The sequence below is a fragment of the Pteropus medius genome, unplaced genomic scaffold, assembly GCF_902729225.1.
Source record: "Pteropus medius unplaced genomic scaffold, Ma_sr-lr_union100, whole genome shotgun sequence".
Taxonomy (NCBI): domain Eukaryota; kingdom Metazoa; phylum Chordata; class Mammalia; order Chiroptera; family Pteropodidae; genus Pteropus; species Pteropus medius.
This window is the reverse complement of record NW_024352837.1, coordinates 481,212-494,207: the sequence shown is the minus strand read 5'-3', so window position 1 is coordinate 494,207 and position 12,996 is coordinate 481,212. Positions and strand designations below refer to the sequence as shown.

Sequence of the window (12,996 nt, the reverse complement as noted above, 5' to 3'; positions counted from 1 at the left end):
CGCTGGTCTCTGCCGACTGGGGTCGGGCTCCCGCGGCCCCTCCGGCCCCTCCGGCCCCGCTGACGGCTTCATCAGGTGTCCCGGCGGCGGGGGCGGGGAGGCGGGCCGGGCGCCGGGAGGCCGGGGGCGCAGGGGGCGGGGGCGGGGGGTTCCGGGGCCGATAAATCTTCATCAGGCGGCGGCGGGGCCAGGCCAGGCTACTGGAAGATGGAGGGGCCTGTCGGCCGCGCGGGCTGGGCCTCATTTGTCCTGCTTCCGCTCCCATTGGCCGCCCCGCCCCGCCCTCCACGCCGCTGCCGCCGCCGCCGCCTCAGCGCCCCATTTCCGCTTCGAACCTTTGGAAGGGATGTGGGGGGGACCTGGGGGTAGGATTGGAGAAAGAGGGAGTTGGAATGCCGGGACCGAGTTAGAAAAGGAGGGGGCGGCCTAGGACGCGTAGGGAAGAGGTTAGGCAGCAGGGGCAGAGTTTAGAACGTGGGCGACGCAGACAGAAAGCAGGCGGAGGGGGAAGAACACAGTGGGGAGATATATCAGAACGTGGAGAAAGTAAACAGAACTCCCGGAAGGAAGAAAGAACTCGGGTGGGGGCACACAGATCGCGAGAGGGGACCCAGAATGCGGGAGGGATGCGGACTGGACACGGGGTGCGGGGCGCAGATTGGAATCGGGGGAGGGGGTTGGATCAGCGGCCTGGCCTCCGGGGCGGGGGGCCCGGGGTGGCGCGCGGGCGGCGTCCCTCGAGGCAGAGGCGCGGCCCCCGCCCGTCGCCGCCACCACCCGCTCCCGGACTCGCGCCCCCCGCGCGTCCACTCTGATTTCTCGGCCCATTTTTCTTCCTCTGCTGTCACTCCGGCGCTCGCCCTCCCGCCGCCCGCGGCCCCGCCGCGCTCTGCTTCCCGCGGGAAGCCCCGCCGCAGCCGGCCCCGGGGGTGCAGCCGGCTCTGCGCCGCAGGCGCCCCACTCCCACCCCGCCCGGGGGCCCCCTCAGTCCCCACCAGAACCACGTGTGACCCCCAAGTCTGTCACTCCCGAAATGTGCTATAAGACTCACAAGAGGGCACAGCGGTGACGGCAGCACAGGCTGGAGCCCTCAGAGCTGGGGACCAGGACCTTAGCACTTCTGGGCCCCAGCCTCAGATTCCCTCAAAGACGTCTACATACCCACACGAAGCACGCAAAACCCCATCTTTCTGCAGAAACGTCCAGACAGAAGACCCCTAGGATCTGACCTTTACCTTGAGCTGGCCACCCCAAGATATGTGATTAATAACCCAGACCCAGAAACACCAAGGATGTACCATCAACCCAGCCCCAGACACCCCAAAATGAGGATTCTGGGCCCTAGCACCATTTACTCCAAACCTCCAGCCCAAGACACACCGACAGGATAAGGGAGATGGGCCTTAGGTCAGTCACCCCAAAATCAATCAGTAATTCTACAAGTCACTCCTAAAATAGGTATTCCCCCAGACTTAGTCACCCCAAAATTAGGCATCAGGGGTCCCGAAGTCAGCACACATCTTCCCCACTGAACTTTAAACATCAAGATCCCAAGGTAAATCACCCACAATCTGGACAAATGGGCCCCCAGCTGCTGTCACCCCTCTCAGCGTATGATCTCCATTCTCAATACGAATTAAAAAATGGGACTAAAACTTCCATCCCTGAACCGAGCAGCCCCAATCTTGATCCCCAGACTCAATCCAAACAGGATTTCTACCCAATCCAGCAAAAGGCTCCCCCTGAACTAGCCATTTGGCTCCCTAGGCTCAGTTTCCACTAAACTAAGATCGGGACAACCCCCCCACCCCCCGCCGCCAGCAAGTCACCTCGACATTAGTCATTTAGGTTCTACCATCACCCCCAACTTGGCATCTGGAAGCCCAGCATCAGCCACCCTTTAAAATATACATCTGAGCTTCCCCCCTCAGTTACCCCTATTCATGAGTCACAAACTCCTCAGTAAGTTAACCAAAAAACTAGGCAGCTAGCCTCCCAATTGAAGCTTATCGATGCCCAAACTACGCTTCTGATCCCCAAGCTTCAGTTACTCATACACTAACCATTAGAACCTCATAGGCTGTTAGCCCCCCAAAGTAGGCACATTAAGTGAAGAACCCCCAAAGTCAGTAGTCCTAAACCAAACTCTGGGAATCCAACAATCAGAGAGACTCAAACTCAGAATTTAGGGTGCCTGCCTCAAACACTCCTGTAGTATGTAGATGGTGACCCCCCCCAAAAGATATGTCCATGTTCTAACCCTGGACTTTATTGGGAAAGGTGTATTTGCAGATATAGTTAAGTGAACTATCTGGAGGTGAGCTTACTCTGGATTACCTGGGTGGGGTCTAAATCCAATGTCAAGTGTCCTTAAAGAGACAGGAGAGAGACGCAGAGAGAAGGCCCCGTGAAGACAGAGGCAGGGGTGCTGCAGCCACCAGAAGCGAGAAGAGGCCAGGAAGGGGCCTCTCCTGGAGCCCTCAGAGGGAGCGCGGCACCGCGGACTCCTTGACTCTGTGCTTCTGGCCTCCAGGACTCCGGGAAAATAAATTTCTGCTATTTTAAGCCATCCAGTCTGTTACAGACACAGGAAACTAATACAGGCTTGCGTCCCTAGACTCGGTGACCCCCAAAACTAAGGATGTAGACTCTCACAGTCAGGTGCCCCAAACTAGCCTCTAATCCCCAGACCAAGCTTCTGGACCTTAACTCAGTTACCCACCATCACCGCATCAAGGACGCAGTCACCCCAAATTTGTTAACTAGGTCCTGAGGCTCATTCAGCCCTGAAGCATGTATGTGGAGTCTCAGCTACCGTCACCATTAAATGAGCATTGGGATCCCCCACGGGTAGTAACCTCTAACCTCTTCATGGCCACGACCTCAATAGATAGCTGACATTGAGACGCTTCAAAATGAGGCAGCTGGTCCCCCGTCTCAGTGCCTCTGGAATAAAATAAGCATTAAAACCTCTCTGTTGGTAAACCCTCAACAGCATCTGGGCCCTGAGGTTAGTCCACCCCTGAACTAGGTATCAGACGCCAGATCAAGCCACCCCTAATCCAGGCATCTAGGCTTCCCAAGGTCTGAGCCTCCATATCAGTCACTCCTAACTAGGTACCTGGGTGATTAGCTTCAGATACCACCATCCTAAGCAACAACACCCCAAACTCCATCATCTCAAGCCAGGTACAAGGAACCCCAAACCTCAAACCTTGGCAACTAGGCTTTGAAGCTTAGCAAACCCAAAATTGTATATAAGTATTAAGAACTCTTAAACTGGTAACCCCCAGACTAGGCAGCTAGTTCTCCCCCCTCAAATGCTCCCCAAAACTAAGCCTCTGACACACAGCTATGACACCCTACCACCCCCGCCAGGAGGCATCTGATGACATTAAACCACAAGTGACCTAGGGCATCACTGCTAAACTTGACATCTGGGCCCTAGCTGTCACCCCAAACTGCCATTTAGACTCCCAGCTGGCCAACCGAATCGCACTATCTGGGCAGCCCATAGGAATTACCCCTAAACTAGACATCTGAGTGGCTTGGCTCAGCTACCCCAAACTAAGGTTCTGGGCCCTCAGTCTCACAAACTCCATCTGGACACCAGGGTAAGGTGCCTCTCATTTGGCATTTAGGGCCCCAGCCTTGTCCCCAAATTAGAATGCAGACCATAATTTCACTTACCCCTAAATTAACCTACAGGGCCCCACAGTCAATACAACCACAATGAGTCACTCTCAAAATAGGCATCTGAACCCTATAGCTAGTCACCTACAAGCTTGATATCTGGCCTCCTAGTCTCAGACAGTACCCAAACCCAGCTGTGGCACACTCGGGCTCAGTGATCCCCAAACTAGGCATGTAAGCCCCAAATGTCAGTCAGCCCTAAAGTAGCCAGAAGTACTCTGAAATGAACATATGGGCTGCCAGGCGTGGTCAGCACTAAACCCCAAACCGTCACTCTCTTCTAGACAGCTGAGTCTCGAGACTCGCTCACCCCGAACTTGACAGGTCCCTTCTATTCCAGCATCGGTAGGACCCCTTCAGTCCCCACACAAGTCTGCACTATTACAGCTCTACGGCCCAGCTTTAGTACCCCAAATCAGGGACGTGGACCCACAAATGTCCAGAACTTAGCAGAGGGGACTTCAGTCACCCCCAAATCAGTATTTGAAAGCCAGCCCATCTCCCCAAAGTAGGCATCTGGGTCCCCAGTTTTCGTCACCTGCAACAATACATCAGGACCAACATAATCATCTGCCCCCAAACTAGACTGACCCTTGGTATCTTCTTGTGTCTGATGAAGGTGGATGAGCCCCACCTCCACCCCGGGCCAGAAAGCCCCGCAGTGCATTGTGCCCCAGCCTCAGAGATCCCCAGACTGGCATTCGGGCCCCAGCCTCGACCCTCCCCCGAGCTTCGAAAGCCATTGACCTTCATGTCACAGACATCCCCAAATCCTATCGAGCACCCCTCAAGTGGATCCTGGACTCTGGGGTCCTGACCTCCTGGCTCCCTGCTTCCAAATGCCCAGACTCCCAGCTTCAGTGACCCCTGAGCAGGGCTCCCCACTCCAGGCCATCCTTACTCAAAAGTCCACATTCATCCAGGGACCCCACAGCTGGGTGCAGAAGCCCCCTGACTCAGTCACCCCAGGAACATTCAGGTGTCAGCGCTCTCAGACTCAGCTGCATTTGGAAGGCACTGAGTCCACAGGCTCTGCACCCCAAGTTAGGAGACTGGAATGACAGTTTCTGCTATCTCAAACTAAAAAAAGGCAATTTTCTGTCTCACAGCCTCCGGCTACACTGCCATATCCCCAGTCTCTGTGGCCTGAGCTACACGACCAGCCGCCATGTTGCCACACACTACACAGTCACATTCCTGGCCTAAGGCCCTTGACCTTAATCTCTGTTATATAGCTAGTCACAACACCCCAAACAGCACACCAGACCCTTGGTATGAAAATATAAGTAATATCCACAATGCTGTGTGTCGTCTCAAATTAAGCCATTGAATCCAGAGTTTGTGTCTCTCCAAACTAGACGAGCGAGCTTCTAGTCAGTTATCTCAAAGTAGACTACAGAACCCCAGTCTCTGATACCCTCGACGAGGTACCCCTAGTTTCTGTCATCCACAAGAGATAGGCCGATCCCCCATCTCGATTCCTTCAAATCCACCAGAATCCACAATCTGTTACCCCATCATTTCCAAATAGATCATGAGAACCCCAACTCTGCTATCCCCAAGCTAGACTTGTCCCACAGTTTCTGAACCTAAACTGAATTATTGTTCAAACTGGCCCCAGACCCAGAGACAAGCAGCCAGCATCACCTAGAACTCAGGGTCTGTATCCAACTATATTGCCCCAAAATAGGGCCCTTGACATCTGGTCTCACCGCCCCAAACTAGACAACTGACCCCGGTCTCTGTCTCCCCCAAACTGGACAAGAGGAACCCAGTAATTGTCACCCAAACGAGAAAAGAAGGCCAACAATTTCTGTCCCCCCATCTAGACAACTAGATCTAGTCTCTGTCACCTTAAACATGATGATGGATGAATAAGCTCTGCACATCCAACCAGACGATCAGAACTCAAACTGTATCCACGAGTTAACGAGGTGAGCGCCCCATCCCCCCTCTGACTATACAACCAAACCTCCAGTCTTAACCAGTCTGTCATCCTCAAAACGTCCTGGGACCCAGCCTCTATCCCATAATACTAGGCAACTAACCCCCAGACTCGGCCGCTCCAAACAGACAATGGTATTGCTAGGCTCTGTCACTCCACATTGAGCAACTGACACATAACATATCACCTCAAACTAGAGACCTGGGCCCACAGCCCCATTAATCTTTATCTTCTCAACTAGACTCCAGTGTGTCATCCCAACCTGGACAACCAGGCCCCTGGTCCCACCCACTGAGAGAACCAAGCAAGTGAATTCTCATTCTATGTCACCTTAAACTAGATCTTGGAACCCCAGTCACTTCATCCCAAACTGGACAACTGATCTAATTTGTGTCATCACAAACTAGACAACTAACCTCTGGGTCTCTGTCACCCCAAACTCAAATTCCTAGTCTCTGTCACCCCAGGCCAGGTCCTTGGATCACAGAACCCCTCATCTCTGCCACCCCAACCTAGACAAATAAACCCCCGCTTCTGCTGTTCCAAACCAGACATCTGGACCCCCAGCCTCTTGCACGCCACACTACACAAAGAAACGCCACAGTCTTCTGAGACCTCAGTCGTGACAACCACGTCAGTAATCTTTGCCTTCCAAGCCAAATGACAGGACCCAGTCAGTCTGTCACCCCCAACTAGGTGACAGATCTGTAGTGTCTGCCGCCTCAGCCTAGCCCAGGGGCCAAACCAAAGCCCTGTACCCCAGTGTCATCACCCCAAACAAGATAACCAGTCCCTCGGGCTCTGTAACCCCAAGCCAGACAACTGGCCTATGTCTCTGGCACCCCATGAGATAACCAGACCACAAGTCACAGAGATCCCAGTGGAGTCCTCCAGACACCCAATTTCTGTTGCTCCAAACTAGTAACTGAACGCTCAGTCTGGCATCTCAAATCTTAAAATTTTGGTGCCTCAACCCGCAACTAGATTACCATTCTGTTGCCCGGAAAGAGACTAGGTAGCAATTCTGATACTCCTATAAAAGCTCCAGAACTACCAGTCTTGGCCACCTCAAAAACTAGACAATCAGACCCCTAGTCTGTCACCACAAACTAGACCTTAGGATCCCAGCCCCATCACTGCAACTGTGACAAGAATCCGTCTCTGACACCTCAAACAACTCCAGTCCCTGTCACTCCGAACTAGAAGAGTCCCTAAGCTGTCACTTAAAATTGGGGAACCAGACTCACTGTTTTCAACACCAAACTAGATAAGATGTTCTCCAAACTAAACAACGCGGTCCCCCCAAGTCACTGTCATTTCATGCTAGGCATTAAGACCCCCCAATTCCTATTGTCCCAAATTATGTAATAGGACCCTAGGCTCTGTCACTATCAACTAAACAGCATTGGTGCCCAAGGAAACAACCAGACCTCAATCAGGCTGCTTCCAGCCAAGAGGACACCCTACCTTGTCTTCCCAAATTAGGGTCCTAGACACCCAGTGTCATGATCCCAAATTGCTACCTAGACACCCAGGCCTCAAGAATCCCCTTCTGCGTCACCTCAAGCTAGATAAATGACCACAGTCTCTGTCACCTCAAAGTTGATAGCATCCCCAATTTTTCTTACCCCAAACTGGACCCCAAACAAGACAACCAGAGGCCCAGTCGGACACCCCACATGAGGTGTAGTTGCTCTCTGGCTCTGTCACTCTATAATGGACAACTGGGTCCCTTGTCCCTGTCACCCCAAACCTGGCCTACAGGTTCTTTAATCATGCAGTTGACAACCAGGTCCACAATCTGTCTCTTGCAACCAGCCAAATGGACCCCCAGCCTCTGTCATCACAATAGACCACCAGACTTTTGGTCTTTGTCCCCTTGATGAGACACTAAGCCCCCAGTTTCTGTTACCACAAAACAAACCTCTCAATCCCAAGGTCACCCAGAAAGTGATAAGTGGGAAAATGGAGCCCCAGTCTTGACCACCCTGTATGGAAGCTTCTGCTCTCGGCATCTCAGTAATTCAACATCAGAACGAGGGACCTATAGTCAGTCACCCGCAGATTAGGCCTCTGGACTGAGTCTCAACTTCCCGCTGCCCCTAGGACCAAGCTGCCCACCGCTTGACTCAGGAATCTCAGCCCTAGGTCCCTGGGCCGCCAGCCTCAGTCACCTCCAACGAGGCACCTGATGGTCCATATTCACTCAGGCCCCACAGTGTAAACCAGACAGTGACCACCCAGCTCTGTGGAGATGAAGACTGTCTCCTCTGGGACCTGGTATCTGCATCGACAAACGAATGCTCTCTGCTATCCACACACTGGGACTAGGATGCTGGTTTCAGGGTAGAGCAGAGTCCCTGACTTGGCCTCGGGCACCTCAGGCCATCTCCCAGGACAGGCGTGGCTCTGGCTCTGGCTCCCTCCCTGGAGAAGGCCAGGCGGAAGCACTGTTCCGCCCTCTGGTGGTTGCCACTGGAAGCACGCCCCTGGTAACTGTCTAGGACCCCTGTGTGGACTGATACCCAGGCCGCCTAGTCTTCCCATTGTGCTGGAAGCCTGAAACCGGGAGGAGGGGTGGGGGGGTCATCATTGCCTGTCCCTGCACTCAGTTCCCACACGGGTCAGTCACCAAGCCCCAGCCCTCCTCCTGAATGTGCCTTCCCTCTCCATTCCACGTCCTGGCCTCATCTTCCCCACATGGCTCATCCTCCCTGGTCTCACTCCATCCAGCCCAACCCCAAACAAACCGAGAGGAATATTTCTAATGTTCACACCTGAATTGGTCCTTCCCCTGCTCAGAACCCTTCTATAGTTCCACATTACCTTTAGCTAAAATTCAAAGACCTCACTTTGGCTTGTCCTGCATGATCTGGCCAACAGCCTCCCTGCCAGTCTCCTAAGGATGTCCCCTCACTCTTAAGCACTGCCTCGTCACAGAGCAGGTCTGACCTCAGGGCCTGCGCACTAGCTGGTCCCTTTGGCTGGACCACTCTTCCCCCAGACCTCCAAGGGTCCATCTCCTCCTCACTGCCCAGCAAGGCCCTGCCGCCCCGCTCAGCGAGCCCGGCACCTTCCTCAGCCACTCTCTAGCCCCGCTTGATTAACTTCAGTGCACTTATCACTGTGTGAGTTTCCTGTTGCTGGGTGTGTGGTGCGCCCCTCCAGCTGGACGCGAGATCCCGGAGGACCTCATCTGTTTGCAGCCCTGACATTTCCCTGGCACCTAAGCCAGCGTGTCTAGTAAGAACAGAATACGCGCCATGAATGTGACCTTACACTTTCTACTTAATCAAATTTTAAAAAGTAAAAAAGGAGAAAATAATTTAAACAAGTATATCCATTATCCTTCCAACACATAACCAGTATAAAATATCATGGGGAGTTTTACGCCCTTTTCCTACTCAGTCTTCGGTATCTGGTGTGTACTCTACCCTCACGGCATGTCTCAATTTGGACCAGCCAGGTTTCAAGCGGCCGCCATCTGTGACAGGATTCCAGAATGCTGGGTACTCAGTGATAAACACTTGCTGAATGAACAATGAAACGGTGAATTTTGGTGACGAGACACAAGGTGGGAGGCCATGCCACCTGCAGCTTTCTGTGGCTGGCTCGTGTCCGTCAGGGCTCACTGAAATGTCCCGTTCTCAGAGATCCCTCCCTGGTCAGCCTCATCTGAAGTAGCTTTTCGGGCCCTCTCCGTCACCTCACTTGTCACATGTGCCTGGAGCTTTCCCTACCAGGTGGGACTCTTTTGTCAGCATTTCCACGAGTCTTCGCATTATAATGAAAAGCAAATCGTGTCCCTTTCGCCTCACCCAGAGTGAAGCGAAAGCCCTCACTGAAGCCTGCAAGTCTGTCACTCTCATCCAGCTCACCTGCTGCAGCCACACCGCCACACCGGCCTCCTGACCCCCTCGACCTCCGGGCACACACTTCCTCTGCCCAGAACATTCTCCCTCCCAAGCATCTGCAGCTCCATTCAGGTCTTCACTGATGTCACCTCACCTCAGGGAGGCCTTCTTTAACCTGTATCTCATTTCCAGAACTTACTCTGGGAGGAACAGACTGCTGTCCTTAGCTGCTTGTGTAGCTAGCTCCTGGCTGGCTTCTTAGAACTCGGATTTCAGGAGGGTCCCCACCATGCCTGATAGGAGCGGCTCACTTGTCTACACTATTTGTGCAAATGACACTGTTTCTGTGGAACACCTACTTTCCTTCTGGGAGTCTGGAATTTGGTCCGTGCTATATAGAGTGCTTAGGTGGCCACCCCCAGCAAAATGCCTGGGCTCTGCAACTCTAATGAGCTTCCCCGGCAGACATTTTACAGTTATCACAATTCACTGCCGGAAGCAACAAGCACGTCCGATGTGACTCTGCTGAGAGAGGACTCTGGGACGCTTGTACCTGGTCTCGACTTCGCCCCATGTGCCTTTTTCTTTTGCTGACTCTGCTGTGTCCTTTCATAGTAAACTATAGCCGTGAGTCCAACTGTGTACTGAGTCTCCCTAGCAAATCATCGAGCATGGGGGTGGCCTGGGGGACCCCTGGCACAGTCTCCCTTCCCAACTCTTTTCTTCTCCTTGGCGTGCATCGCCGTTGGCCATCCTTACCATATTTTAGTTATTCATCTTGCTTACTGTCTTCTCCCACTGAAGTCCCTCTGTCTCGGTCTCTGCGGTTCCCCAGCATCCCCCCGCACAGATCCATAGAAGATCCTGGGAGAGTACGTGCTGCATGACACAACTACGACAGCTTTATTTCCAAAGCTGGGTCCCTCCTTGGGCTTGGGATAGGAAGGGGGCCTCTGGCCGGAGCAGCAGAGCCGTGCAGGACAGCGGTGCAGAGATGGGGCAGCTGGTTCGGGAGGCTGGCAGGTCCTGGGAGATGCCTCACACCGGCTCCATCTGCAGCTCTTCCCCGTCCACGGTCTCGATCTGGTGCAAGGCGGCGTGGGAGCTGATGACCACGAGGGTGGCTCCTGCAGGAAAACAGGCAGCTCAGGGCCTCGCTCCCTTTTCTGGCCCCTACCTCCGCCACCAGACCCTGTACTTACCCAGGACCCAGAAGACAGCTGAGCCTGCACCAGCCAGCCAGAAGAAGGGAAAGGAGACGGCCCCAGCTAGAGCATACTGATGGGCAGGGCTCACCTCTCGGCCTGGGGGCAGATGGCATTGGAGCAGCTGTTCAGACATGTGTCCCCGCTCCCAAAGTAACCCTAGATGCCCCCCAACGGTCCGCTGTCACAAGTTCTGGGTGCCTCAGGAACATTCAAACTTCTCATGCCAAAGCCCTCAGAGTCCTGGCCCCACCCATTTTCCCGATATCCCCACTGTCCACCAGAATACAATACACCCTCCTCAGTCCCCTGCCCTCTGCCTTCAACCCCACTTCCTCTAGGAAGCTCCCAGCCTCCCACTCCCCCAGATTAGGGCTCTCCAGCTTCAGCCCACACTCACGCAGACCAGGAGTTTTAATCTGGTGGCCCAAGGGCCAAGTCTGACCTGTGGATGTGTTTTTTGAGCCTGCACAATGTTCCCTAAGAATTTGTGGATGACAGAGAAGTGAAATGATTTCACATAACAGATTTCTGGTTTCTCTTGGCGGATTGGAAGATTGGGTCTGTAGGCCCCAGGGGGCAGCAGCAGCCGAAGCCAGGTCACAGCTGTGCTCCAGGGGCTCCCTCCATGCCCTGTGCTTGGTCACCATGCCTCTCTACCAGCCCACCTTTGTCATGTAGATAACCTGCAGGTCCCTGAAGGAGTCTGTCTCAGGGCTACTGCTTATCTGATCTCAACTCTTCTCTGTCCCCACTCTAAACCTTGAGCTTCCCTAGGGTGGGGACTCAGGCCCCTCTTCCTTTCAAAGGGTGTTTGGTACCAGTCTGTGACCACATGAGCTGCAGGCCTCAGCTTCTCTCTCCCTGAGAAGTCCCAAGATCTTTTGGTCCCACCCCAGGAAGCAAGACAGGGAAGGGGGACAGATCTGGGCCAGCGTAAGATCGCCACCTGCTGTCCAGTGTGGGTACCTGCAGCTGACGCTTTCTGCAGAGAGGTTAGGGAGGGAGAGGGGTAGGTTTAAGGAACAGGAACTAGGTGATGAGCAGGTTCTGGGGAATTCCACTCTAGGTTTGGGGAATAACAATTTGGGTGGCTGAGACCTGATGGGAGCATCTGGTGCATCTGAGATTTTAAGGGATGGGGTTTGGGGGCTCAAGCGCAGATCTAGGCTTGGGTAGACTTGGGTTTGGGCCTGGAGCTTTTTGTTCCAAGAGACCAGGATTTGAGGGGTCAGGGATACATCTGGGCAGGAAATTTCTCACCAAAGAGCACAAACTTGGACTGCAACGTGCGCAAATAAAGGATGTAACAGGCACCAAAGAAGACGGCCAGAGCCACCAGTAGCATGGGGGACGTCAACCTGGAGAAAGGTAAAGAGGCATCGGTCAGGCAGCTGAGGATGTTTGACCCAGCCAGGGGGACCCTGACCTACACTAGCGGAGGACAGGTTATGTCCTTGAGATCAGGCAAGTTCAGGTCACATTTGGTCACACTGCGTCCTGGCCAGGCTGATGCGGCAGTAGGGACCTGGCCTTTTGGTGAGTTTGGCAGGTGAGAGGAGGGGCTGGCCGCTGAGGGCCGGGCCGACCAGTGCGACCTGAAGGGGGCGAGGTCGGGCGGAGAGGCACTCACACGCAGTACAGGATGAGGCCCAGGAACACGAACACATAGTTGCTCTGGTAGTACTCCACGTTGCGGACGAGGCGCTGGCACAGCTCGCCCAGATTGCGGGGCCGCGAGAAGCGCCGCTGGTCCACGAAGGTGCTCCAGGGCCGGATGGTCGCGCGGCGTCGCTCCAGCCACTCACGGCCGGCGCCGGATGGGATCAGTTTCGGCAGCAGGGTCCTGGTGGGCGGGGCCAGGTTAGCTAGCGGTGGACCTGGATGGGGGCCTCAGGGAGCCAGACTCCGCGGTTCTGGGGGCGGTGGGTGGGAAAGGGGGAGGGAAGAGTCGGGAACTCTGGACCCCAGGGGAAGAGGGGGCTGAGGGCCCAGACTCCAGAGTCCTCGAAGAGGAGTCCAGAGGCCTAGACTCTAGTGTCTGGGGGCCCGGATTCCTGGGACCCGAGGGAGGAGGGGGCGGAGGGCCTGACTCCCGAGTCTCAGGGGAGCGACAGCCGGTTTGCTCACGCGGCGCTCAGCCCTTCCTCCTCGGCATCCTTCTGCTGGTCCTCAGCCGCCATGCCTGCGTCGTGAGGGGTAGAACCGCTGTAACGAGCCCCGGGCTCCCCACACCCTGCCCGCCCCGCGGGAGCCGGGCCCCACCCAGCCGAGTGGACGTGGCAGGGTTCGGGAGCCG

At 54.7% G+C, this 12,996-nt stretch overlaps 1 protein-coding gene across 1 annotated transcript; it reads right to left on the bottom strand.

Moving 5' to 3' along the window:
* Nucleotides 1-10,369: 10,369 nt before the first annotated feature.
* RABAC1 (Rab acceptor 1) lies at nucleotides 10,370-12,996 on the bottom strand. Its single transcript, XM_039849964.1, has 5 exons — nucleotides 12,828-12,996; nucleotides 12,331-12,543; nucleotides 11,961-12,058; nucleotides 10,695-10,796; nucleotides 10,370-10,619 (listed from the first exon to the last, which is right to left on the bottom strand). Exons 1-5 carry the CDS (start codon nucleotides 12,878-12,880, stop codon nucleotides 10,531-10,533), a joined length of 555 nt encoding a protein of 184 aa, XP_039705898.1. The 5' UTR covers nucleotides 12,881-12,996; the 3' UTR covers nucleotides 10,370-10,530.